This window comes from Meleagris gallopavo, chromosome 10 (genome assembly GCF_905368555.1).
Source record: "Meleagris gallopavo chromosome 10, MGAL_WU_HG_1.1, whole genome shotgun sequence".
NCBI classification, from domain to species: Eukaryota; Metazoa; Chordata; class Aves; order Galliformes; family Phasianidae; genus Meleagris; species Meleagris gallopavo.
In genome coordinates, this window is record NC_139413.1 from 12,963,024 (window position 1) to 12,986,090 (window position 23,067).

The 23,067-nt window shown below is 43.8% G+C and overlaps 1 protein-coding gene across 1 annotated transcript; it reads left to right on the plus strand.

The window, feature by feature from the left end:
- Positions 1 to 606: 606 nt before the first annotated feature.
- Positions 607 to 22,300, plus strand: CNN3 (calponin 3). Its single transcript, XM_085231876.1, has 7 exons — positions 607 to 742; positions 17,227 to 17,348; positions 17,816 to 17,882; positions 19,196 to 19,333; positions 19,774 to 19,890; positions 20,544 to 20,690; positions 21,193 to 22,300. Exons 1-7 carry the CDS (start codon positions 686 to 688, stop codon positions 21,538 to 21,540), a joined length of 996 nt encoding a protein of 331 aa, XP_085088002.1. The 5' UTR covers positions 607 to 685; the 3' UTR covers positions 21,541 to 22,300.
- Positions 22,301 to 23,067: the final 767 nt, after the last annotated feature.

Sequence of the window (23,067 nt, forward strand, 5' to 3'; positions counted from 1 at the left end):
TAATCGGGAACATTTTATTTCGGAACGGACGAGACGTGTAATTTCTGGGGAGCGGCACGCCGTCGGCGAATGCCTGGGAGCTCGCGACCCGCAGCCCGGCTCCAGCTGCAGCCCACGGTGCCGTGCCCGCCGGCCGCAGGCTCGGGGCCCTCGCTCACGCGCCGCTCGGGGCTGCGAGGACGGCGCCGTCCCGGCAGCGCCTAAAAGCCGATCGGCTTTCACGGCGCGTCCGCGAGCCGCCGTTTTCCTCAGCCCGTCCTTTCTCTTTCCCCACGGGGAGCTCCGCTTCCCCTAACCGGGAGCGGCCCCGCTTCGGCGGCCCGGCCGCACCGCAGCCCCCGGCCCACACGTGGTAGGCATTACCGGCCGCGCCGCGGCCCTCGGCTGCGGCAGATTCCTTCCCGTTGACGTCTCCCGACCCCTCCGCTCGCGGCCCGCTCCCCCCGAGCGGCGCCCGCCCGCGGCGTGTCGGTGGCGGGGCGGGCCCGGCGCCCCCTCCCCGGCCGTCCCGGGAGGGGCTCCCTCACCTCGCGCTGCGATTGGCGCGCGGGCGGCCCCAACGGCCGCGGGGCCGGGCCGCGAGGGAGGGACTAGAACTTTCCGCGGCCGCGGGCGGACTCTCGCCTCAGCCCGCCGCAGCGAGCGCCCGCCGCCAGCGCCCCCAGGCAGCGGGGAGACCGCGGACATGACCCACTTCAACAAGGGGCCCTCTTACGGCCTCTCCGCCGAGGTCAAGAACAAGGTACGGGCGGCGCCGGCGGCGCGGGGCGAGCCCGCCTTTGTCCGCGCCGGCGGCGGGACGGGGCGCGACGTGCGGCTGCGCGCGGGGAGATCGCGGGCAGCGGGACGGGCCCGGCACCCCGCGGTGCGGCACGGCACGAGGGCCGCTCCCGCCGCCACCGGGTCGGCGCCGCCCCCGGCGCGTCGCTCGGAGCGTGGCGGAGCGTCGTCGGGGCCGGGCCGCGACGCGTACGGGGAGACCGCCCGGTACCCTGTGCCCCGACGCGGAGTGCCGCGCCCCGGCCCTCGGAACAAACGCAGGCCGAGGGCGGCGGGTGGTGGGCGCAGCCGGGCCGTGCCGTGCTGCCGGGCCGGGCCGCCCCCCGCGCCGCGCATTCCACCCGCATGACATCATGGGCACGGGCGGCGCGGGCCAATCGGCGGGGCGCCGCACAGATCGCGCATTGTCTGCCCGCGCCGCCCCGCCCCGCCCCGCCCGCGGGGCACAAAGGCGCGGGGATGGCGGCGGCGGGTCTGTGCTGTCTGAGGGTCGGCCGGCCCAGCCCCGGCGCGTCGTGGGCAGCGCTGTGGTTTAAAAAACATAACAGAAAGCCCGCCCTGTCGGTGTTCCCTTTGGCCGCGGTTCTGCGCGCAGATGTGCGCACCTTTGTGTGTTGCTGCACGGAGTCGCTTTGATTTGTTTCTGTCACGTTCTACGGATCAGAAGGTGCTTATGTCGGTACTCGGCTGTGCAGACCGCTGCCTTGCGCTGAATAGCCGTTGGAAAGCCGTAAGAAAGACACCCGTGGCCATCCCGGGGTGAGCTGTGCTGTGTGTCTGCTCTAGGCAGCAGCCCTCAGCATGACGCTCCATAACCAGGTATCTCCCACACGGCTGGCATCAGCCCTCGGCAGCTCCCTGACCCTGCTCTGCTGGTGGCTGAATAGAAGCGGGAAGAGAGCAGAAAGTACCACCTGCAGCATCAAAATGTGTGCGGAGTGCCCGGGTGGCTGTGCTGAGGCCGTTCCCAGCACACTGTGGGGCTGTGCCTGCACAGCGGGGTGCTGCTGTGTTGGGAATGTCTGCCGGAGAACCCTGAGGTGCTTCCCCACCACACCTGTGTGGCACAAAGAGACAGCAAGGTGTGCGCTTCTGCCCCTGAGTTGGGAAGAATGGAAATGTTGTTCTGCTTTGAAAACACACTTAACAGAATCACGTTTGCCTAACAGCGTTGCCTGTAGAAAGACAGGGTGGGAAGTTCTTTGTCTTTCCTAGGAATTTCTTATTGTCAGCAGCTTCCGTAAGGCCTCCCAAGAGGGGCTCCCGGAGCGTGATGCTGATGGAGGACTCAAAGCCATCCTGCCACTGGTGGAAGGGTCTCATGCTTCACTCCGCAGGGTGTCAGCTGCAGGCTTTCACCACTTCCTTCAGTGTAGGTGTAGGGAGGCAGGTTCTGTGGGCAGCTCCCATTTCTGGTGTGCAGGCTTCTTCAGTCCTGAAAACATCAGTGCAGAACAGCCACAAAAAGTTGTTCACACATACCAAAGACACATGAATTCATCCCTTAAAAAACAATCCAGAAAAAAATAGCTTTGAACTTTGTGAATGTTGTTCTTACCATAACAAATCACATTTCAAATCATTATGGTATGAACAGATACACTGCATCCCTCCTAGCTGGAGTTGCCTGACTGTTGTTTCCCCAGTCCAGAGGACCAGACAAGAATAGCTCTGTGAAGACCAGAAGTTCCATTTTTCAACTCCTGCAGTGTCATAAATCAAACACTGGAAGGACATCCATTTTCCAGCTCTTACTGGACCCTTTTTGGCACTGGTCTTATTGGGCTTTCTGAAACATTGACCTTGGTGGAGACCATCGTGCTGCTCTTGGTGGTGTTGGTGCAGTGTGCAGAGCTGCAGTGCTCCCTGCTGAACGCTGCCTGTATCAGATGCCCATGTCTGAAGCGTTGGTGCCAGCCCTGGCAGTTTCCCCTGCAGAAGGCAGACGTGCTGATAGTTGGGCTGAGTAGAAAGCTGTCTTGCTTTTAGCTTCTGTTCTTCATTTTCCATTTGGCATTGTGTTGGTGTTGAGAGAGACCTTTGTTTGGTGTGGTATTTGAATAGATGAACATAACACATCCTGATGCTGCGTAAGACATTTTTAAAATTTACACCCCAGATTCCATCTCCAAGCTTCAAACCCTCGCTCAGTTTGGTGTTCAGGGCTTTTCTGCATTTTTATTTTCTCTCTTGAGGCTCCACCCCTCTGTTGTTTTGCTCCTTACCTGGGCTGACTCCAGATGCCTGCTCCCCTCTCCTTCTCCTCCGCCTTACAGATGGGATCTGCAGTGGGAGCCGCCAGGAGGAAGCTGTCTGCAGGAGCGGGCTGAGCAGGGCAAGCCCTTTGAAGTTGACTCCTTATTTACCTGAGATCGCAGAGGATACTTGATCCCAAACAAATAATCGGCAAGAAGCCTTTTAAGCTGATTTAAATGGATAGTAGTAGCAATAAATAGTTTTCTTACTAACAAACAGGGCAGTGTCTGCAGTACCTCACGGTTAGCATAGCTTGAGATGATAACAGCATTAAGTAGAGCTGCAGGCTGGTGTTGTGTTAGCTGCCTATGGCTAACAGTGGAAGTGGGGAGGGAGTGACAGAAGGTTTCATGGCATTGTCTTGCTGGGCAAGACTGGGAGCAAACAGCAACAGGGGCAGGTGTGGAGTTGCTCAGCTGCTTCCTCCCACTCCGCCCTTCCTGTGAGCACACAGCAGGGCACTGTTTATCTGCGCCCTCCTCTCACCTCTGGTACTCTGCCATCTCCATCACTGTTCGTGTGTGAGGGAGCACGGGCAGAGTAAGTGTGCACAGAGTTAAACTTGTCCTGGCAATTGGCTGTCTCTGACTCTGGTCTCCATCATTTCTTCTGCACTGTCACTGTCAGGAAACCAGCCCAGGTCAGGACCACTTCCAGCATGTTTGATGAATGAAGTAGCTGGCAGTGCAGGAGGAGAAGAGGGCAGCCTTGTAACTGGAGGCCAGCAGGCAGGGGAGCCCTGGGAACAAAATGCCATCCTGCTCACCTTCTCAGGGTAAACAGGAGCTGTCTGGTGTAGAACAATGTCTGTGCTCTGTGAGACCAGCCAGGCCTAGGTGCATGACTGTGTTCTTTCTGAAACTGCTGAGGAAAAAATTCTTTTATGGTGTTTTGCTTGCTAGAGGACAAATAAAATCACATTTAATTTCTTAATCCAGGAGTTACATTTTAACAGATATTTGACTGGGAACCAGGTTCAGATGACTATACCTTTCAGGTTCTTTACCTCAGTGATTCATTGAATCATAGAGTCATAGAATGGCTTGGGTTGAAAAGGACCTCAAAGATCATATAGTTTTAATCCCCCCGCCACAGCCAGGGTCACCAGCCACTAGAGCAAGTTGCTCAGAGCCACATCCAGCCTGGCCTTGAATGCCTCCAGGGATGGGGCATCCACAACCTCCTTGGGATTCAGTGATAGCTAGGTGAAGTGCTGAGTGCACTGAGTGATCTGCAAGATCCTCTCCTTCCTCTTCACAGCCTTCCTTTCAACATAGAAATAATACCATTTTCCTTCTTAAAAAGTAACCATTAGAACAACCTGTTTCAACTGCACACTTATTTTTCCCCTTCCATGCTTTGTATTTGCTATTTTCCTTTAGGAAACCTCTAGTTTGCTCACTGAGTTTTTTTTAGAAACCTTTTGTAAGCATATTTACTTCTGCTGAAGTGTTTTTCTACTCACATTATCTAGAATGACATAATAAAAATGAAGGATAAGGCAATAATGAGGATCAGGGCAATGAGCACTTAGCAGTCAGAGCACAGGTGGTGATAACACAGCACAGGGTTTCTGCATTCCCATCCTCTTGTATGGAACAGTCTGACTTTTATTTTTAAATATTTTTTAAATAATAGCTTTAATGTACAAGTTCTGAATTAAATACAGATGTTTAGTTTAAAATAAAATCAGACTCTATCACCTTTATATATTATATATATTTTCACAATTTGTTGCCTGGAGAATAAATGAAAAATCCAGTATTTTGATGCTAACTCTCAGAAATACTTCAATAGAAATAGATATGCTGAAAATGAGGAAGCAGCAAAAGGGCTTTAAGGGATCGAGCACCAAACTCCATTTTGTTCCAATTAATTCATGCTTTCTGATAGTTGCTTCTAGATCTTGAGGTGAATGTTTACTAGCTAGCTATCAGGCTCACCATGCGTAGGACTGCAGTGTTTCTCTTTTTGCCCAATCTCTGCTTGTTTTTCCAAAGAACTGTGAAATTTTTCCAGCTGCCTTCAGGCTTTAGTAACACATCTCTTCCATTCAAATTCACTACTCATAATTTTCTTTTCTATTGGTTTTCTTCCAGAAATCTCAGAGTGCTAATCTTCAAGCATCTCTGGTTTTATTTTTTTTAATACCTGTTCCTTTACAATTATGATGTACAAAGATAAAAGGAACACTGAACATTTCCTCGATAGATTTAGAGAAGAAATCTGTAAACCAGGTACATCAAAAGCACTTGAAGTAAGAATGGCTCTTAACGGTGTGGTTTTGATAACAAAGTCAACACAAAACTGTTTACAACCCCTAGCTGTTCTGTGGCTGTTGGGTAGCCAAACTTCAGTCCATGTTTGGCACAACAGCTCTGTGTACCACAAAATACATGATGGCATTCTTCCCTTTGCTTCCAAGTCACACATTTGTCCCTTTCTGGACAGAAACTCTCACGTATCTGAGCATCCTGGTTGTGCAGAGTTCTCACACCAGTTACGGTGGCATTAGTGCCCATCAATAGGTACGTGCTTGGTTTAGATGTTTTAAAGTAGGATGGCCTTCTGGCAGTCTTCACTGCATTCTCACTATTCATTTGCACCCTTTGCTGTCTGTCTGTGGCTCTGTCTCCATGTGCCTGACCCACTGGCTGTTCCCCTGCTCAGACAGTGCTGCTTTCCTGAGCACGTTCAAGTGGAGGTTTCATACAGCGGCATTAATACTGACACAGCAATAAGCAGGCCTGCTAACAGGCACAGACTGATAGCAATGACACTCATGTAACTGACGATCAGTCCGTACTTACATCTCCTTCTGATAGCAGAAGCACATGCTTTGCCACTGAAGCGTTTTCCTTGCCAGCTGACCAGGATGTGAGCACCTGCCACCCAGCATCTGGTCTCTGCCCTCCAAGCCACCCTGCATGTGGCATTGCTGCCGGCTGTGCAGACAGGCCAGTGGGCAGCTGCTTTGTGATGGCCAGCAGCGATTGCTGTAAACAATGACATGAGGGTCATTTTCTTCTTTTCAGTGGTAAGTCCCCAGCAATCCTTGGCATGTCGTCGTCATGCTGACAGTTGTCTCTTGGAGCCCTGACATGTTTTACAGCTTGCCTGGAACGGTCTCAAGCAGGAGCTCTTGAGCCACAAGCCTGGTATCTCTGTCGGGTGTAAATCCCCACGCCACGGCTGTGATTTCACAAGTAAAGCCCTACACCACGGCTGTGATTTCACAAGCACGTCTTGGCTTACCGCATCATTTCAGGGAGGAAGGCAATGACTGGCAGCACACAGCCAGGGTTCAGCTCCTGAGCAGCAGCGCTGAGGTGGAGCCGGGCAGGCTGCAGGAAGCAGCAGCGGGGATTCTCGCTGGAGATTGCATCCTGCTAAAGCTAAGGCAGCACTTCGGCTGCGCCTTCAGTGTCACAGCTCTGTACATTTATAGAATGAATTGCAGCAACCTTATTTCTGCTGGATCCATCAACTTCCTAGTATAACTTTCATTAGTGGTAGAAAAATACAACACTTGTTGTGGTTATTGTTTAAATTCTGCATCCTTCTACAGCCAGAACACCTCTGAGGACAGAAAATCAAATCTTCATGGAGTCACAATGATTAAATGGGATTAATAGAAAATTTAAGTTGCATTTCAGTGACACATCCTTGTTTAAAATGTACAAATGATTTTGGTTTCTTTTTGTGTGGTTTCAGGGCTAGTTTGAAATTTGGAGAAAGTGACCCTGTTATATTCCCTGTGCTCAGTCAGTACCGTTAGGAGGCAGATGGATGCGTGCGTGCATTGTTTCAGGACAATGGCACATCAGTGGGTTTTTCACCTCGCCTCCCTCTGTAAGAATATTAATTCAGAGGGAATGCAGAGGGCTATGATTTGCCTTGGAGAGTAAAGGATAGAAACTTCTCTGTATTCAGAGCTGCTGGCTTCTGTAGCTCCATAACACCATATACACTGCACATCTGACACATCCTTTTAAGGAAAACTTTTTAGAGATTCCCATCCCCTACGGAATGGTACAGGAAAGGCCTTCAGTAAAAGTGGGCCTGAGGCCAGGACACGTAGGGCAATTTGAAACAGATTTTTTCTAAGTGAGATCATGTGAAAATCCTTCTTTTCTCTGTAAGAGGGACTCTTTTGCTTAAAAATGCCTTTCGTAACTCTTTGATTCTAAACAACTGTTAACTTGTATAGCCATATCCAGCAGCAGCATTCTCTTCTGGTAAATATTTTTGGTTTTGCAGCATTGCCTCAGTAATGTATTTGCCTCCATTTAGCTGGATTGAATCACTCAGTGTTCTTCCTCAGTGGTTGTGACTTCCTTCAGGTAGGCAGTTCTGGGTTCTTGTTTTCTTAAAATGAACAAACAGATAAATGACAAACTCTGCCAACCCCTTGTTTTTTCTTAGAGCGGTGCTGAGTTTAGTAGCTATGAGCAGGCCTAGCGACAGCTCCCTGCTGCCTTTATAAAGCCTTCTCTCCCCCGAGGCAGACACTGTTCTGGCATCTCCTTGCCTTAGTTTTCTTGCTGTTCTGAAAGGCTTTCACAAGGGTGGGATGTGAGCTGCTGTGCTGAGGGCTGGAGGAGCACAGCACGATTCCAGACTAACCTCCCCAGCTCCCCTAGCTTGGACACTGCTCCTAGGAGCGCTTCACACGGCTTCCCTGCTGAGAAAGATCTCTCTGTTTTCCTGTCAGTATCTCCACTGCTACAGCCTCCTGTTTACAGACAGATAGTTTGAATTTATTCCTGGTTATGCCTGAATGAGACTAACTTCCTTGAAAAGTACTTTCCCGTTGTCTCCGATCAGTTGACTAACACTACAAGTCTTGCAAGCAAGAGACAAGGCGCAGAAGACAAGCGGATGCAGGCAGCATTTGCTTGCTCCCAGGTGCTGGGTCAGAGGCAGCTCTGCCCTGGCAATGAGTTGGGAGCCCCGCAGAGCCCTCCCTGCAGCACACAGGGCAGGTGGCTGCACGCTGCAGTTCCTGCTGCCTGGAGAGCCGGGAGCTGCCACAGTTCCTGTAATGCCACACTGCTGGTGTCTGAAGTTGGGTCATAACACGCCTGTTGAACCAATGAAGCATGTGTAATTCAGACCTATGTCACCAAATGCTTGCTTGTTTTTGCAAGAAACTGTCTCTTCACCTTGCAGAATTACCAGAGGGATCAGTTCCAAACAGAAGTAAAGAGTACGCTTACCTTTCTTGGAAAATAGAAGACTGTTGTCCCTTTTCTAGGTCTGTCCTGAGAGCAGCCTTTTATTGTTAATAAACGATGGAAATGGTTTCAATAATGTTGAAAGAACATAACAGTTTCAGTAATAATAAAAACGCAGTAAGATTAAAAATCAGAGACAAAGAGCTGGTTTTCTGATGGTTAGGAAAGAATTAGAGCAAAATATGACCAACAAAGGGAGAGTTCAGTGAGGGTACTTGAGCATTTTGTTCTACAAAAGAAGGATGGAACTTTAAATATTTTAGGGTCAGGACCACTCTTACACATCATTTTAATACAGCATTGCCCTGCAGTTAGTGCTTCGTCTGTTCCTGAATTCACTGCAGTGAAACCGCAGCTTATGTTGTGGTAACCCAGAGTTCTGGATGCTGTGCATACGTGCATCCCTTCCACCCCCAGCAGCACTAACTACTGATATCCTGTGGCAGTAACGAGGTTGTATGATCTGTGCCAGTCACTCTGGGCAAAAGGAGATAGCAGGAAGCTGACAGTAACTGTAAAATGCAATCTGTTACGAGGTAGGGAAGGACCAGTAACTGCCTGATTTTGGTGCAAAATCTCTGCTCACAGTAGATTTACATCAGTTGGCCAGGAAGAAACTGCAGAAATAAGTCAAAGGATGTGTTTTGCTTATACAAACAAATCTGTAGGTATTTTCATAAGGACTTCAGCTGCTGTAAAACTGCAGTCTTTAACTTTATAACACTTCGTTGTATAGTAGTCATGCATTTTGTGTGATTAATTAAGCATGTGTCTACCTTAATCTTCATTTGGATTCTTAGCTGATTCCAACCTTTTTATGCTGTGTTCTGCATGTATAATGTGAGTAGAGATGGATTTGGATAGAGATACAAATTCAGTTAGATGCCAGAAGAATAAGTAAGGCAAATGAATTAAAATAAGTATACTTGGGGTAGTTTTCTTTATAAAATAGAGAATTTCCATTTAAGATTATTTTTGTCTCTAGAGAAGTAAACGAGCCATTTCAGATCAGTGTTTCTAGGCTGCCACCTGCTAGGATCTTTGTCCCAGACTGTAGAGAAACACACGTTTTCCTGACGAATGCTTGTTGTGGATGCCTCAGTGAGCCCACTCAGAAGCACACTGGGGTTGCCTGACAGCAACCACACAGTTGTTGTTCCTGTTACTGATAGCATGCTGTGCTCTGATCTATGTTGATCAGTTCAGTAGTATTGGGCAGGGCCCAAAAGCAAAGAGAATCTTTTCTCAAGAATAGGCTTTATGCATCGTGTGGAATCAGTGCTGCCCTAGCTGAGAAGAAACTTTATATTTTTAGGCTTTTTGTGTAATGATTGTGCAGCGATTTCATAAAATCATAGAATCACCAAGGATAGATAGGCCTCCAAAATCATCCAGTCCAACCTTCCACCTCCCACTACCACTTCCCCACTACACCATATCCCTTAGTAGAATCTGAATGTTTCTTCAACACTTGAAATTTTTCCTAATATCCAACCCGAACCTACCCATTATTTCAAATTATTTCAAATAATGGGTAGTGAATATTACTCAGTTTCTTTGCAGGACAAAATCTAAGTATCCAGCGATACAGAGAGTAAATAATGTAATGCAAAGGAACTCAGTATCAGTATCAAGAAAAATATGTGGTGACAGGAGCAGATGTTGCTGCAATTAGAAGCAGAGCTGATGGCTAAGGAGTCACAGAGATCTGTGGCTGTGACAAGAAAAGATAATGTGAATGTGAGGAAAAACTGAAAACAAGTGGGAATGGGAGAGAGAGCTGCAGTAATCCAACAGCACAGCACAACTGGGAACCATTCAGTCTGAGGGCAGGCACAAATCTGAGTTGTTAGAGCAGTAGAGGGAAGACATGGGAACACCTTGACTGGTTTGCAAGCAGTCACAAAGTCCTGCACAGCCATGGAGCAGAACACCGCATTGTTCCCACCTGCTGCTCTCACAACAGAAGCCCTGTGTGCCCACAGGTGCCTTGGGCAGGAGAGGAATGGAAACTGTGTGGCATGGCTTGCTCCTACTTCGCAGAGCTTAAGCTGGTGCACGTGGAAGTAATGCCAGGGAATTTGGATTAATTCCCTTTCATCTCTCTTTTAAAGATTGTTCTGATTTACAGAGGAAACAGTGAAATGTTGCTGAATTATCAACTGTGCTACAAATAACAGAAGATTACCATTTAATATGAAACAAAATGGATACAGCTCTAAAAAAAATTGTACTAGGTAGTGTAGTGGTGGATACAGTGGCATTAGTGTTAGCATGGTGGATTTCTTGTTTTTCTGTAAACAACCCATAATGACAGAAAAATGCTCAACTAGCCGGGCATACTTAATGGCAGCTTTCATTTTTTCAAGTTTTTCCAGTTTTCATCTGGATTCCTGCATTTCTTTTCACCTTCAGGTTTCTTATGCACAATCCTGCGATATCTATTTTCACATGTAGTTCTGATCAATGTACATGCAATTAATAGGGAATTTTAATTTGTGCTTATGGTGAATGTTCATTGAATTGCTGGTAGTTCAAATGGCAAAAAGCTGCACTCGATGGTGAGCTCCTCTCACTGCCTCTTCTGCCCACTTTCCATAAAATCATAACTTTGTATTTTCCCAGTGCCATAGGTTCTATGTTTCAGTTTAGAGATCATGCTCTTTTATATTCTATGTGCTGGCAAATTTACTGGTTCCAACAAGAAGTATTACACTCCTTTACCTTTGAATCTGAAGTCTAAGTATATAGGGTGACCTATTTACACTTCAGAATTTCAACTGCAACTCAGGTGTATAATTTTTAAAAAAATGTAAATTTTGACAATCTTTAAAAAAAGAGAGTGAGATTTGGCAACGCATTATGGAACAGTAAACAAAGAACAGAACAGGGAGCTCAGATGCAAAGAGCTGGAATGCTGGAGAATTATTTGGGATCAGCACTGTTGTCTGCCTCACTCCCACTTGGGCAAGCACCCATTTCTATTGTTCCAACTTTAACAAAAATCAGTTTCTTCAGGTGCTCCCTGGTCCTGGAACGCAGTGTGCCACATGCCATATGTGCCATATGTGCCACATGCTGCCTGTGTGAGCCCTGCAGTGCAGGCACGCAGCCTGCGGCATAAGGGGAAAGCTTCAGAAGCACTACCAGTTGCTGGCAGTTGTAAGGTGATAGGTGACTTTACCCTTTATAACTGCTTTCTAATTACTGAGTTTTGTGTTTGTTAGCCTCAGTGACTTGTAAAAGCTGCAGGGTGTGTTTAAACTTTATCTTAAAAAAGTGTTACAGTATTTTTCCAGAGTAGCAGCAAGATAGCTGAACTCTTAAACTGGAGATTTGGCACAGGTGTAGCTTTTAATGTACAGTGTGTACTGTGTAATTTGGAAAAGATTAGTATGAAAGGACAACTGAAAGTCCATATGAGATCATTTACGGTGCGAAATACTGGCTAACATCTCTCCAACTCAGCACGCTACGGCACACTGAGCAATTCTAATGATCTGCCTGTGGCCCTTGAACTTTGAAACAAAGGCAAAGTTACCTTCACAAGGAATCCATATGCTTGACAAATAAGGTGATGATTACTCGTCTTGTATTAAACTTGGGGGGAGGGTTTGTACACTTTAAGAGCAGTCCTACTTGCACAGCGCAAGACAGGAAGATCAGAGTTCCAAGAATCCTGAATTCTCCATTTGCCAAAATAAATATATTACAAGAAGGCATGGGTAGTATCAAATGCTGCAAGAAGAGTCAGTGTAAGTTATCACCAGGGAATATTTCATCCCACATCTAAGGAATTGTGAAGGCTGTAGAGGAATCAGGTTTTACTCAAGGACTCGAGCCTAATGTGGATATTGGCATAATTGTACGTGTATCAGATTGCTTAGCGTTATCTGTGTGTGACATTCAAAGATGAAACTTGGCTCTGGAAACAGGAATTGCCTAGTAAAAGGCAGGAAGGACTGACTTACTGGTGTCCTAAGTTCTAAAGCCAGTTCTGCCCCTCCCCTCCTTCCATTCCACAAAGGAAAAAACAAATCTAGGAAACGAAAGCCAAAAGACTTCCACCTGTAAGACTGAAGCGCATCAATTTTAGGTGGTAAAGTGCTTACTTTAATTTATCTGTAATAAAAGATGGCAGAAGAGATTTTAGTTTAATTTCATACTGCATTAGTAAATCTGGGTTTTGCTTGTTCCTCTGCATCACTGATGAGGCACTCTTCTATCCTGGCTCAGGATAGAAGACAGGACAGACACTACAGCAGCAGAAGCACACAGGCATCTGAAACAGCTTCTGGTAAATTAAAATTTATATTGTTAGTACAACTTTAATGTATTATTAAGTGTATGTGAAGCTCAGGAAAAAGTCAGAGGTAGTGTCTGTGATCTCATCTGGTGCAAAAGAGTCAAGCTCAGAATGTTCTTGTAAAGCATGCAGAAATTTTCCAAATTTCAACCTCTCATCACGTCAACCATTCAGACACAGTGGGAGTGTTTTGCAGAGATGTAACTGAAGTAATTCGTACAGCTTGAGTTAAAAATGAGTGGGTAACTTTTAATTTATTTTGTACATTAAGTGAACACAGTCCAAAAAGCTGCAGCCTCTTCTTATGACTTACAGTAGCAAGGTAACATATAATGTTAGTCTTCTGAAGGCTACCTGTTGTGAAGCTATCACATTTCTACTTAAAATTAATGAAAAAAACCTTTTATTTCTGTTAATTGCCAAATTTTACATTGCTTTTTCTGTACTGAAACAGAAGCCAACTCTTCACACTACAAACTGGCCTAGCAGTCAGGAGGTTGTTAGCAGGCAAGTGACACCTGCTTGCTTCTTCCCACAACCACAGAGCATGTCTGGCTTTGACCACTTGCATAGACTTCAGTCTCAGAGAGATTTCTAACAACTACGTCTGTACCTCAGAAGTATCTACAAAAGCAGCAGCATTTATAGCCTTATGAATCCTTCAAGATTTATCAGAACAAAACAAAGAAATTTACAGTTGGCATCCTGCTATCCGATTGGTTTTAAATCACATTTTAAATGTTCATGTCCATTGCTACAATTTGATCTTTTCTACAGGGTTCTAAAACAGCAGCTTTTTCTAATGGCACCGATGATGAATTCTTTGAAATGTGCTGCTTAGCTACCACTTTCATTTTACTAGAAGGTGTTTTCTTTTGTGGACATACAAGATTTAAGTATCTGTCATGAAAGTTCAGCATTAAAAAGGATCAAATGATGGCATGTAGAATAGTAGTAATGGAAAAAGCCATAGTATTTCATTTACAACAAAGCTTCCAACTTTCCCCTCACAGATAGCAATCAAAGAAGGGCTGGAACAACTGATGGAAACATGGAAAATATGAAGTATTCCCTAGTTTAGTGTTACGTAACTTCTAACTGCGATACCAGGAGTAAAACAGAGCTAAGAACCCAAAGCAAGCAGAACACCTCCCCTCCAGTAGCACTGACCCAGCGCCTGCCCAGCTTAACTTATCCCCTCTTGTCACATGCTTAGCCTGAATTCTAAATTTCCACATCTTTTATCTTTTCAGATAGATCAAGTATAATTCACAAAACCTACCACCACCACCTGACATTCAGTAACCTAGTTGCCCGCCTGTTAAAGACATCAAACCCTTTGCCATGTTTAAGTCAAACTATACCTTACTGAAGACAATTCAGGAAATGAGCAGACTTAACAGTAATGCTTTTGGTGCAAAAAATGCAAGTTTCCTTATGTGATTTTTTTTCCCCATCTGTAGATAAGCACAGTAGCGATACCCCCAACATACTTTAAAACTTCTTGAGAAACTGAGGACTTAAACGATGTAAAGTATTCCAACTAAGTAAATTTCTTTCAAGAGACTGTTTTAAATTCCATCCAATCCCTTTAAGGAAGCTTAAGCAATGGCGGTAGTTATTTAGTGTTCATCTCACTTGTGATCTCAAATATGGAATGCACTTGATATTAAATGAGGAAAATTTTTGCCATTTTTTCCCTTTATATACTTGCAAAGACAGCCACAAACGCACAAGTGCTGGTGGGACTCACACTAGTTTGACTGCCATTTTCATTGATTGTAAACTGGGGGAAGGAGGAGATGAGTGATCTTTAAAGCATGTCCCTTGGTGGAATCACCACTTTTCTGCAACATCAGTTTTATGCACTGGTTATTTCCTTACTTATAAAGAGGAAAAGAAGACAAGTTCAACTGCAGGATGGCTAAACTATCACTTAGCATTGTCTTTTAAGCCAAAGCGAAACAAATTGCCTGTATGTTCAGCTAGCACAACATTGATTACATTTCTGTTACTAAAGAACAGAGGAAAAGACTTGCTTGGGCCCCTCTCTGAACTGTGTGCATGTCAGAACTGTGATCTTAATGTGGCATACAGTCTCCATCCATACAGCCAGCCCCAACTGCCTGCTCTCTGCTAAGTGGAATATCAGAGCATACCGTGCTCTGACCTTCATACAGGTTCTTTCTTTTTCTGAACTTGCCTGTGTTTGTGCCTGTAACTTCAGATTTTGTCTGGGCACTTTAATACGGTCTCTGTGTATTCGTCAGTGTGAAATAATGATATGATGCTATGTTTTAGACTTCGGGGATCTTTTTCCTTTGCCCAAAATTCTTCAAAAAACAACGAAACAAAATCTCAGTTATGTCCATGACTGCAGCTCTTCCGTGAGTTTGGCAGAACTCAAGTAGCTTGTTCTGATGTTACTGGGAAGACAGATTCGGGGTGTGATCACACACACCGTGTTTCCATAGGAAACAAAAATAACCATGAAACTAGTTTGTGAGCTGACTGCCAGGTTAGGAAGGAGGAGGACAATAACCAGCTTCCTCATCGCCATTTTCAAGGCAATGAATCTTTCTGACTGGGGCCCCTTGCAAAAGGGGCTGCCTGCTCTGTACTGTTACTACAATCACTAAAAACACAGCAGCACTGCTTCTGGCAATAAACTAAAGAGCAAGAGGACTATCTTCTTTAAAATAAAAAATAAAAAAAAAAATCAGAACGACACAAAAGTGTAGAGGCTTTCCTTGTGGAGCTGTGAATTTAACAATTAACTTTTCTAGTCCATTTCTCACCTTCTAACTTCAGAAATATATTATTAAAAAAAAAAAAAAATCACTTTCCTTACAGGCAGTATTTATTACTCGAGCTTTCTTCTCCACTATGAGAAAAGAGAGAGCTCGAGGACGTCAGACCACCACTGGCCTAAGCACCGAGGTACTCAGAGCTTTTGCAGAACGCTGCACAGAGTTCTACACAGAGATCAATAAGGGAATTCTCCTGACCTGTAACTTAGGCACCACAGCAGCACTGCTACAGACAGTTCAAGGAAAAGGAAAATAAATATTGCTCACATAAATTTCTGAAGTAAAGCCAGAGATATAGGAATTTTCCATTCCCTTAGAAGAAAGCAGAGAATGGCATACTGTGTGATTTCTAGTGTGGTCAGTTTGGAGCTGGGGAGAGCAATGCTAGCCAAGATGTAGTAATTGCTTCAATCCAAGAAATTCGTGTAGGTTGGAACTGCAATCTCCTGCAGTATAAAATGGCTGCTGATACCTAGCTTTTCTGGCCCCAAGGCAAAGACAGTCTGCATCAAGTGTGAAACTTCAGGTCTGCATGTGACTGGCTTTGGCCAAGTTCCCCACAAGGAACGAAGCGGGGGCCAGCAGCGCTGTCAGCAAGGAGCAGTGCAGGTGCTGCTAAGCCTTGGTGGGGCAGCTCGCTCGTCCTCAGCCTTGCTTGCTGTGTCAGGTGGGACAGCCTGTATTGCACACAGAGAAGTGTTGCCAACCTTTGCACCAGTGGAGGTTAGTTGTGATATAAAATCATGTGCTTGGATAACTTGTTCTGCTTGCACAAAAAGGAGGAGATTACATAAGACTAAAATTGCTTTCAGTGATGTGAACCCTTTTCTCCAACTTGCCCACGTTGGGAGCATTGCAGAAGTAACAGATTTAAACCGAAGGAAGTTTGAGCTGCTTTTCAGCATCCTTTTGGTGGAGTAGGGAACAAAGGGCAGAGCTGAGCTTGGCCCCTGCTGGCCTGGTTGGAGCATGCTGCTTCCCAGTGACTTGCAGCACATGCAGCACCAACTGACACACTGAGTGGTGAGGTCTGAGTGTCTGAGAAAGGAGTTTTTAGAATCACCTTGCTGACAACTCTTGGCCTCTATTGCCTTGAATTCCAAAGACTGCAGCAGGTTTTCTCTGTAACATAACAGTGCTTTGCAACAACCTTGCAATTAAGACAGCAGATCACTGCTTGTTCCATCTGAGTCTCCCAGCAAACCCAAACAAAAGAGATATATTAGGGATCCTGACTCTTAAATTGAAGGAAAACAACAACAAACCAACAAAAGAAGACCCTGCCACCACACACAACCACCCAAGTCCTCAAAAAGATAACTGCTGATGTTGTGGTGATGGAGAATACCTAACAATCCATCTCCATTAGTCATAATCTAGCTAAAGCAGAAAATCCATTATAATCTTCTCATAAATAATATCAAACCTATTACGTGTAAGTTCCCGTCTGGAAATCTGTATTGGAGCAGTAGTACTGATGTTTGGAAATCTAGAATTTTTATTTTTATAAAGTACTGTTTCAGTTTTTACTTGCTGCTGAAGTGTAATTTATGTGTAAAATACTTCTTTATTATCTCTTTGCAGCTGTCTAAAGACTAAGACTATGCTTAAGTTCTAGCAAATCTTACGGTAGGGAGAACTGGTCAAGTGCTTCAAAGGAGTACTTACAAATAAACATTTAGTAAAGCCATAACCATTACAGTAAAAGGAACAAAAACTATACCCTGATACTTGGCATACAGTACTGAATAGATGCTAGAACACGCTCTCTGAAACACTTAGGGAAGAAGTTGCAGTTTTTTCTTGTTAAGTAACTTTGTGACTGCTTGTGTTACAGATTGCCCTGAAGTATGATCCCCAGATAGAAGAAGACCTGCGTAACTGGATAGAAGAGGTTACAGGCCTGAGCATTGGTGCAAACTTCCAGCTGGGACTGAAAGATGGCATCATTTTATGCGAGTAAGCATTTATTAAGTAACCTTATTTCAGCAGTTTTCTACATTTGCAGAATGCAGATGGACTTTCTGAAGAGTCCCCTTCCAACACATCAACAATAGGAATCAAAGAAAGCTGACAGTAGAGGGTGGGATGCAGCTTTTTTAAAATTGTGGAGAAGAATCAGAATTTAACTCAAATCTCCTTTATATTTCTGCAAAGATTTCTAAATATTTCTGAATGTAATGATGAAGCTCTTTTTTATAATAATGAAATGGCACACAACAATTCTAACAATTCTTGTGACTTGTCTGTTAGGTGTATCAGACCTAGGTCTAAGCTAGGCACTCTGTATAAATAAAAAGCATAACCATTCTGATTAAACTAATGCAACTAACAAAGTGTCACTGAAAATATTATATAATGCCTGCAAAGATGGTATAAGGATGAGATATATTGTTTAAGAATTTCCATTTTTTTCACCTCCCTAGGCTTATAAATAAGCTGCAGCCAGGATCAGTGAAGAAAATTAATCAATCAAAACTAAATTGGCACCAGGTAAAACAAAAAAACCATCCCAAAACTATACCTCTAACCCCTCCAACCCCCAAACAGTTCTTTTCCATTAACAAATTTCCTGTGAATATCTATGCTTTAAATCCTGATAGCATCAAGTTTTGCATATGTGTAACAAGATACATGCACAACAGTTGAGTGAGGTTACTGCGTATGTGAACTTCATTTAATAGAAAGCAATTCTAACAGCTAAGATGGCTCGCAAATGGCAGCTGACTATACATATTTCATAGTAATGCTTTAGCTAACAAATGAAGTTTCTGGTGGAGGAAGAACATAGAGCCATATAGCAAGGTCTTTTCCAAGTTTAAAGAAAATACAACAAAATCAAAACAAACAGCCAAACAAGAACACCTAACTAACACCAGACAGCTCGTGTATTCTATCTGGGCAGTTCTGCAGGCTGTTAGGTCAGCTTGCCTGCACCTGGATATACGAGGTTACTGTGTGCAGCATTCTCTTGAGAAGCCCTTAGGAGTCATGGGGAACAGTCTTTGAGGAAATGTTTTGCAACAAAACTCAGAAAAAGCAAATAAATACACTAGCTATTGGACTTCAGTACATCCAGATTTAGTCTTTATGGGCAGTCTGTCTTGCACTTTTTTTTTTTTTTTAAATCCCCTTGTGACTATCAAAAACAACATGCCTTTAGAACATGTACTTGAAGGGTTTTTGCCTTTACTATCATTGAGTCCAATTTACTGCTGCTGTGTCAGTCTCTTGTTTTTATTGTCTTGAACGCTAATAAATGTAGTGGAGGATTTTAATATCTCTCATAACTCCTGAAGGAAAGCTGAGATTGTCCTTACTAGCATATTCCATGTTACTTCCCAGTTTCTACAGCATACACTGCTAGTAAAACCCAAAAGCTTGTCTGAATTTGCCCAAGTAGATGAGCAAGACAGCACCTTCAGACTAGAGTAAACATTCTTACTACTCACATAACTATGTTTTAATTATCTTACAATCAATTCTTGAAGTTCTGAATTAGGATTCCTCTTGAAATGGACACAGTTGAGTTTTGTCATCAAAATAATAGATATTGATGGAGAGGTGCTAGATAGGCAAACTCAGTCTGATTTCTGAAGTCCACATTAGAACTAACAAAAGTAATCTCAAACTCTTCAGTAGTTACTCTTAACCATGCCAACTGAGGTGTTCCATTCCCACAAGGCAAAGAATGTGTGTAAAAAAGCAAAACAAAAGCCAATACCAAGGAGTTCCGTTTTAAACTAGTTACTTAGTTTTCAAATTGAAACACTGAATAAAAAAAGGACTTTTTTGTTTCTGTTTAGCTGGAGAACATTGGGAATTTTATCAAAGCAATCCAAGTCTATGGCATGAAGCCACATGATATTTTTGAAGCCAATGATCTTTTTGAAAATGGAAATATGACTCAAGTGCAGACTACTCTCGTGGCACTAGCAGGTCTGGTAAGTATTTGTACCTCTGGCGCTTGCAGAAGTCCAACCTATCAAGAGGGGATAGAGTATTGTGAGTCTGAAAAACTGCAGAAGTTGCTCCTGAGTCATTCCTTGAGCAAAGGCTTGGAATTAAGAGTTAGGATTTTTGACCTGAACTAGGGAGGCTCATAAGAGAACATTAATCCCTGCAGATTATCCTTCTCACTCTGACAAAGATACTTAGGTAGCTTCAGAGTGTACGTTCAAATGGTGACAGAAATGGTTCTCTCCTCCCACCCCGACACATTTTCTCATGAGATAATCCTGCTTGTGGCATCACTTGAAAGCCCAGGACAGGTACAAAGGCAGCTTGTCTGTCAGCCTAGGTCTCCATACAGGCTATAAAGAAAGTGTTCCAGTCACAGAAATTCTACTTAATACTGAATTCTCTATTTTCCTTCCCTAAATAGGCAAAAACCAAAGGTTTTCATACTACAATTGATATTGGTGTCAAATATGCTGAGAAACAAGCACGAAGTTTTGATGCAGGAAAACTAAAAGCTGGTCAAAGTGTAATTGGCCTTCAGGTAAGTGTGAAATTCTTGTTTGCAGTTACATTTCAGAACAACTTTTTTTTTTTTAATTAACAGGGATATTTTTAATGCAAAAAAGCAAAAACAGCACTGTTACAGTATATTCTTGTCATGGAAGGAGGTGTGGCATTTTAATTCCTGTAAGCAGCTGATTGGCTTTATATGCTCATGTGACTACCTAGGTTTTTGTGTTTTAAATCTTCAGTAAGAGTAGTAAGGAGGAAAAGATTAGCTAATATTAGCAGTATCATCTTGGTCCCTGACAGTGGCTTTAAAAGGAGGCTGAGCAAAATTGTACAATTCCTGGAGCAGACAAGTTTTGGCAGTGTCATTGAGTCTGTACTGTCCAGGCTAGAAGCTGATGATTGTATTTTGATACATACATCTATTTCTTACTGTATATGCAGTTGGACAAACACCAGTCACTGAAATGCCTTGGGATGACTGTTAGTTTTACTTTTCCTTTTGAAGCTCATTATGGAGAAGTGGTAACTTGTTACAAGTAATGATCAGGCTAGATGAGAAAAACACATATGGCAATTACTTCTGTCAGCTATCACAGCTAGCAACTGTACTCGTTTCCTTACACTGTCTTGTTGTACAGATAAATCACTTTTTCTGTTCACCTCTTCCTTCTCCCAATAAAGATGGGCACCAATAAGTGTGCCAGTCAGGCAGGCATGACTGCTTATGGAACTAGAAGACACCTCTACGATCCAAAAATGCAAACTGATAAGCCATTTGACCAGACAACAATCAGCCTACAGATGGGCACTAATAAAGGAGCCAGTCAGGTAAGGAGGACTGTGTGTGACATTTCCAGAAAAGATTCAGCACTCAGCCTGGGCAAGTGAGGAGAGTGTAGCAGCAGTATTTTGCTGACAACAGCAAGAAAGTACAATTCAGCTGTACTTCTATGCAGTATAATTGAAGAACTTAAATTTCTCATCACTAACTGGTATGTTCTGTACTGGAAATCTTCAGGCATAAAAACGATGCTGTACTTTTAGAATTTTCATCTGGCTGCGTTGCGTCAGAAGAAAACCACAGCTTTGCTTCCAGCACTAGCTAAACACAATAATCACATCTTGGGCACCATCTCAAAGCATTTTCTTTTTAAAGAGAGAGATTAAATTGATCTTTCAGCGGGGTCGTCTTTACTAGTGAACACTTGCTGCTGTTCAGTGCTTGTATTTGTAGTTTCTAGCACTTCCAGTGAGTTGTACAACTTGTAATAACAAGTCTCATAATCACAGCTCCTGACCTTACTGAACCTCTACAATCCTGTTTTACTAGGCTGGTATGCTGGCACCAGGTACCAGAAGAGACATCTATGATCAGAAGCACATATTGCAACCTGTGGATAACTCGACTATTTCATTACAAATGGGCACCAACAAAGTAGCTTCACAGAAGGGAATGAGTGTGTATGGGCTTGGACGGCAAGTGTACGACCCCAAGTACTGTGCTGCACCAACAGAACCCGTCATTCATAATGGCAGCCAAGGAACAGGAACTAATGGGTCAGAAATCAGCGATAGCGATTATCAGGCAGAATACCCAGATGACTATCACGGAGAGTACCAAGATGACTATCAAAGAGATTACCATGGTCAGTACAGTGACCAAGGCATTGATTACTAGATTTGCATCTGAAGCTCAGTATTAGTCCATTATTTTATTCAGTAAGAACGAAACTAGCCTTGTGGAATTGTTACCTGTCTTTCCTACAGACTATACTTAATGTACCTAAAGAAATACTGCCTTACATACATTCCTCTTTTCTTTCTCTGCCCTTTCCCTGTCTAGTTGCCTTTAGTGCTGTAACAGTTGTAGTCTACAGCATAACCAATAACTGCATATGAAGTAAAAAGGAATACTGTGAAAGGGGGAGTGCTCTTGTACAGCCAGGTCTTCTAATAAGGAGCTATGCATTTTTACAATCTACTTAAGTAGGTTTTTACATACCACATGAAGCCTTCATTTTACATATTTACAGCTTTTCTGTTTTCCAGATGAAATCAAAGAATTTAATGCTCAAAGTTAAATGTGGTCTTTGCCAATTAAGCCTAAGGCATCACGAGTGATTTAAATCTCATTACTATGTTTTTAAAGTATTGTTTGCTAATGGTAAGTCTTGCATTAGATGTGTGCATTTGTGATTTCAAATTCATTCCATTACTCACACTGACCAAACTCTTAGAAATAGTTGTCTTACTAAAAAGGGAGCTTGTACAAAGTCTTGAGCCAATGGAAGTCCCACATCTGATGGTGCATTTACCTTTTATTGTGCCATAATATATCCATGTAGAAGTGCTTTTTCTTCCTTGAACTGTATTTATTGCCACACTTCTCAAACTGATCCCAGTGTATTTTTATAAATAAATATTTTTTCTTAAAGGTATGTAGAAGACCCCGTCTCATTTGTTATGCTACCATTATTAAAAAAGAGATAGCATGGAAATTACTCCCAAACCACCATCATTGCCTGTGTTAAGGGTAACGTAGGACTGCCGTCTGTTGCAATCCAAATTCTTTCTTTCCACAGGATTTAATCTAACAGCCTAGTAAAAATCTCCTGGGAGTGAGTGACAGTGACTTAACAAGAAAGGAATGTAGCTCCTTCATAGCAGAGTTCACTTCCCCTCTACGTGACTGTGAGATTATGACTAGAGATCCTTCAAAGTTCACAAAATCCCTGCCCCTTTCTCAAGGCAAATGAGGAACTACAGATATTTAACACTGCCTCTCCTTTGACCTATAACCTTCATACCATCACTTGCAGAATTCACAAGACAGAGTATGTAATGAGATACCCAGATCTGCATGTCTGCTGGTCTGTGGTCTGAGTTCATTAGATACTAATAGCAGAACTTTATTCCTAAGTGGGAAACTCTTTCTTGCCAGAGTGCAGCTAGGCTGTACTAATTCATCTGGGCTCCTTGCAACACGAGGGGAAAAAAAAAAAAGGTTCTGCTGGAGGGTGGGGAGTAGTGTCACTGAATAGAAGATATCTTAAAGTTACTTGCTGTGTAAGTTTTAAATATAATATTGATATAAAATGTTTTATACCTGCAAGTAGTGGGCTTGAAAAGGATTCTTCCCTCAAGACTAGAAATCTTGGTCCATTTCTTTGTATTATCTTAGGATGTGATGATTTGACTTTCACGT

Excerpts from the sequence above, each read along its gene's own strand:
- CNN3 (XM_085231876.1), top strand. The coding sequence starts at position 686 with ATGACCCACTTCAACAAGGGGCCCTCTTACGGCCTCTCCGCCGAGGTC. Across the intron at positions 17,883-19,195 it reads CAAAACTAAATTGGCACCAG|CTGGAGAACATTGGGAATTT; the intron begins GTAAAACAAAAA and ends GTTTCTGTTTAG. Across the intron at positions 19,334-19,773 it reads TCGTGGCACTAGCAGGTCTG|GCAAAAACCAAAGGTTTTCA; the intron begins GTAAGTATTTGT and ends TTCCCTAAATAG.